At 44.6% G+C, this 4,464-nt stretch overlaps 1 protein-coding gene across 1 annotated transcript; it reads right to left on the bottom strand.

Moving 5' to 3' along the window:
* Nucleotides 1–288: 288 nt before the first annotated feature.
* Nucleotides 289–491, bottom strand: LOC109118598 (putative zinc finger protein 56). The gene is given in 2 exon segments (XM_019210217.1): nt 289–357; nt 360–491. Coding segments are annotated over 2 exon segments (201 nt in total).
* Between the last annotated feature and the right edge of the window lie 3,973 nt (nt 492–4,464).

Here is a 4,464-nt window from a genome sequence, read left to right as displayed (position 1 = left end):
AAGTGACATAAATTCAGATATTTCCTTAGATGTTATATGCTTTTCTTCACTGTTGACAGTGAAGTTTCTCCTATTTTTAGCTGTCCACCAATGGTTAAGTCCATTATAAAATGATTTTTCCCTTTCATACTTATCGATGATTTCTAATTCTTTTATAAGTTGTAAAACGCTATGGCCACAAGTTTTCTATCTCTGATTTGTCTATAGAAGGAGTAATGTACCTCTGGCTCAGATGAAAATCCTTGATTATGATAGGAAGATACACCTGCACGAATGACTGCTGTCCCTTCACTCTTCACAATCCAAAGTTCTTTGCTTCACCCCAGGAAGGTGATCAGGTTTGGTTTAGAGACACGTAGACTAAGGAAGACCAGGTTTCTGTAGTTCTCTAACATCACTTCTGTATACAACTTCTGCTGAGCAGTGTCCAAGCGTTTCCATTCTTCTAAAGAGAAACCAGTGGCCACATCTCTGAAAGTCAACAGTTCCATGTCTCGCTTGCAGAGCATTCAGTGTTTTCCCTGAGGATCTCCCACTAGCTAGTCACAGAGATGAAAAATCACTAAGCCTGCAGCACACGTTCCTGTAGCTTGAAAGGGAAAAGTACGAAGCTGAGATAGGTGCTTGGGAGATATATTTTATGGACCTCACCACCAGCAACTGTACACATCCTTACATCTTGATGGAGCCAGAGCCAGAACTTCCCCTGTGTTTCCTGGACTACTCTCTCCTCAAAGGCAGAGGGCACACATTGTAGGCACAGAATCCCCAATATAGCTGCTCCCCAACACTCCATCCATGCTACTCACAGAGGGAGGCTGTACCTCAGAGGCTGCAGCAGAGCAAGGCTGCCCCCTGAACTCCAGGGCCTCTGGACAGCATACATGCATGTTAGAGCAGTGCCCAGGGCCATGCTAGTGACTTGATCCAGTGCCCCCAAACCCAAGTTCTAAGCTTGGTGAAATTTCAGACTGGACCATACTCCCACAGCTCAGGAAACATGGCAGGAACAACCCTGGACTGCTCTTCAGATGCATCCAAAACCCAGCCCAGTTGTGCCTCAAGCTGCGGACACAAAGTCGAGCACTCTGTCCTCAAATCCCCATCGGTGATGCCTCCTAGGAATCTTCCTGGAGCCCAGCCATTACATCCACTTCCCCAAGACCAATTTCCACACTGGAAATGTATGGAAATGTGTGCAGGGTAAAAATACCAAACTCTTCTCCACGCCAGGCCCGACTCTCTCCCTCCGTCATCTGTGCTCTATGTGTAAACTTTGTGCAAGCAGCTGTTTTGAGTTATATAAATACACCCAGAAAAGTATTTTATAGCAGGGAAATTATGCATTTCATATTCTCACAGCTTGAAAATGGCCAGATTTATTCTCTTGAATAAATGCTCTGGGGATAAAATCAAAAGAACAACTCCAAAGCAATATTTTGAGACTTTTTGCCAGCGTCAGGAAAGAAGGTACATTAAAATAGACACATACATATAACACATGCATCCATCTTCTTCTATTTATGCCGAGACAGTGGAGACACCACAGATAATCCCAAATGGTTTGATGATTCAAACGTGTTCTATTTTGGCTTGAAATATGTTTCTATGCTAATATTTATGTATGAACAGAAGTGCATTTAATAGGCTTGTATTTGATTCAAAGAGAAAAAAATGGAGACCTGAGAGTACATGGTGGAGCCACATGGGCGAAGGGCTTTGGTGACTCTGGGAGGTCCTCACCCCCACGAGGGCACTGAAGGTGAGAATGTCACCTGACAGTGTTCCACGGGACCCTGTGATCTGGGGCACGTCGGCCACACCCGCCTTCACCAGCCCAGACAGCTACAGCAGGAAGACAACTCTGCTCCAGGCCGAGACCAAGTGGGAGGTGAACCTAGAGGGGCTTCCAGCAAGGGCCAGTGGAGATGACTGAGTCTTGGATGTAGGGCTGCTGGTGCTTCAGCGCCCAGAATCCCTGCTGATTTCCCAGCCTGGCCATGATCTCAGACATGACCTAGCATTGCCTCCTCCTTCTCCTCCTCTTCCGCCTCCTCCTCCTCCTCCTCCTCCTCCTCCTCCTCCTCCTTGCTGTGCTTGGTGCCATCTGTTTCTCCCGCTGGGACCACAGGCACCTTGTAGTTGAGACAGCTCTGGCCCCTTCCCTGTCTCTGTCTGAGATACACACCCCTCAGGCATCAGCTAACTTGACCTCTGGAAGACCAGCTAGGGAAAGGCTGGGAAGCTGTTCACTTTCCTGGTGTTTTTGCCTTACAAGTTCACCCACTTCAGCCCTTGGTAGCTGTCCCATCTCTCACTAGTTCTTCACTAAATATGGGAAATATGGGAAATATATGAAATATGTACTTACTTCTCATGCTGGCTACTCTTTCTTTCCCCTCATTTTCCACTACTGAGCCAAGTATCAATCCAAACCTGGCTGATAAACAGAGAGAAGATAAGCCTCTATCAAGAAAAAACATTTTTACCATAAAACTGAATATAATAAAGACTTGGCACTCTCGAAAAGCTTCCCTTAGCAGATCCAGAAGTGCCTTTGCAATGTTCTGCAAAGCTTTGTGTTTCTGTTGCTGTTTTTTAAAAAGGAATCTGTATTTCATGACAAAAAAAATAAGTTAAACTGAATATTCCATGTTTATTTAATTTGTAGTGTGGTGGATCATATTTTATATACTCTTTTATTACCAATGTGTAATTTTTCATTCAGATTATGAATGTAATAGGTTTGTGAATGCTAATGATAAAGACCAAGCTATGGTTTTTATAATGTTATGTCTATTTAGAAGAATATCGTAAATAACCTACATCAAACAATGTATCAAACAGAAATGCCTTAACCTGAAATGTGCTTTAATCCATGTTTTTAATGCATGCACCCATCTCTGTGCCTAAGTTTCACAGGGAGGCAGGAGGCAGGAGGGAAGTTCTCCCCTTTCTTCTGTCTTTGCTATGAATGCTTAGTTTCCTTCACCTACAGAGTGGCCTGAGACTGCGGATGGGTTGCTCACACTGACACGACTTCCTTGCACACGCAGAGCTGCGCTTGGCCGGGGTACCAAGTGGCCAAGCAGCACACCTCCCTGGTTTCAGTGCCCAAGAAGGCACTCAGAGCTGCACTCATGGGGCAGCAAACTTTCCTATTTGCCGGGATTTAGAAACTAGTCATAGCACCTTGGGACGAGACACGCTATGACCTGCAGCTTACCTAATGAAAATCAGCAAGGACAGCCTTCTGAAAGGAAGGGATGTCCCAGAAGTCTGCCAGAGAGTTTCCTTTGACTGGGTAGAACTTTCTTCTTAACATCCCTGGGGCTGACCGTCCATCTGCAGCCTGAAGTAAAGGTCCAAATAAAGGCATTGTGCAATCTTGTGAAGTTGGAGGTTAGGTTAGGAGGAGTGGAAAGTGGACATGGTTCTCTTTCATTTTTAAAAACTTGCTGAATAAAGTTTTCATAGCTGACCAGTCAAATATTTGAAATAAATTATGCATTCAGATATTTGGTATATTTTTATCAGACCTTACCACTAACTACTGATTTTTCTCAAGAGATCTGTACCCCTGTGATTTCATCCTTCAGTAATCTTGGCTTTGTGAATAAGAATTTAGGTTTAATTCCCAGGAAAAAAATCACTGAAAAATTATTTTCCCCAACAATAAATCTTGATTTATCCTTTGGTAGCTTATTTTATTTAAATAAAACAGCTTCAGAATAAGGCAAAATTTTCCGCTATGCTTAACCTGACTCATTAAGTCAACAAATACTAACCAAGTTCCTATTCTTTGCCAGAATCTAACACACACGGGAAATAATTGGTTGCTGAGCCATCTAATTGTATAATGTGGAACACTTTTTTCATTTAACTAATATTTATAAAGTCCATCCTATATTTTAAGTCTCGTGTTGATTATAGGTTTACAAAGCTCAGCCCTTGGAGGGCTCCTGTTTCTGTCAAGAAGTTAGGAAGAAACAAAGGCAAAGAAGCAAAGGTTCAAGTGAAGGCATCGTGTAATCTTGTGAAGGCAGAGAAGGAAGGGCCCTAATTTTAATGTGAGGCACAGGTGGGTGAGGGGCTGTCCTTGGAAGAGGTGGGTCAGGGGCTGGAGCAAGGCGAATGATCAGGAGCTCTTTCCCAAGAGTGAGGGGGGAGATCCCAACGAGCGAGGCCATGTTCAGAAATGTGAGAAAGACAGGCTAGGAAGGCAGGGATCTTGGTGAAGCAGAGTGAGGAGCAGCTAGTGGGAGTCACGAGAGGTAAAGACGGTCCTGAGAGCTGGGCTTCCAGGGACGCTGTCCTTGGAGCTCTGTCACTGTAAACAGTCAGCACTGACAAGTGCCTGGTGGTGTTTTGCCTGTTGTTTGGTGATGACCAGGCCTCTGTGGCATCCAGAGGAGCGAGGGCTGGAGAGCGAGAAGGCAGCTGAACTTCAGGAGGCCGCTCAGC

This window comes from Fukomys damarensis, unplaced genomic scaffold (assembly GCF_012274545.1).
Source record: "Fukomys damarensis isolate Sample0158 unplaced genomic scaffold, DMR_v1.0_HiC HiC_scaffold_25, whole genome shotgun sequence".
NCBI lineage: Eukaryota > Metazoa > Chordata > Mammalia > Rodentia > Bathyergidae > Fukomys > Fukomys damarensis.
This window is presented reverse-complemented; position numbering and strand designations above follow the sequence as displayed.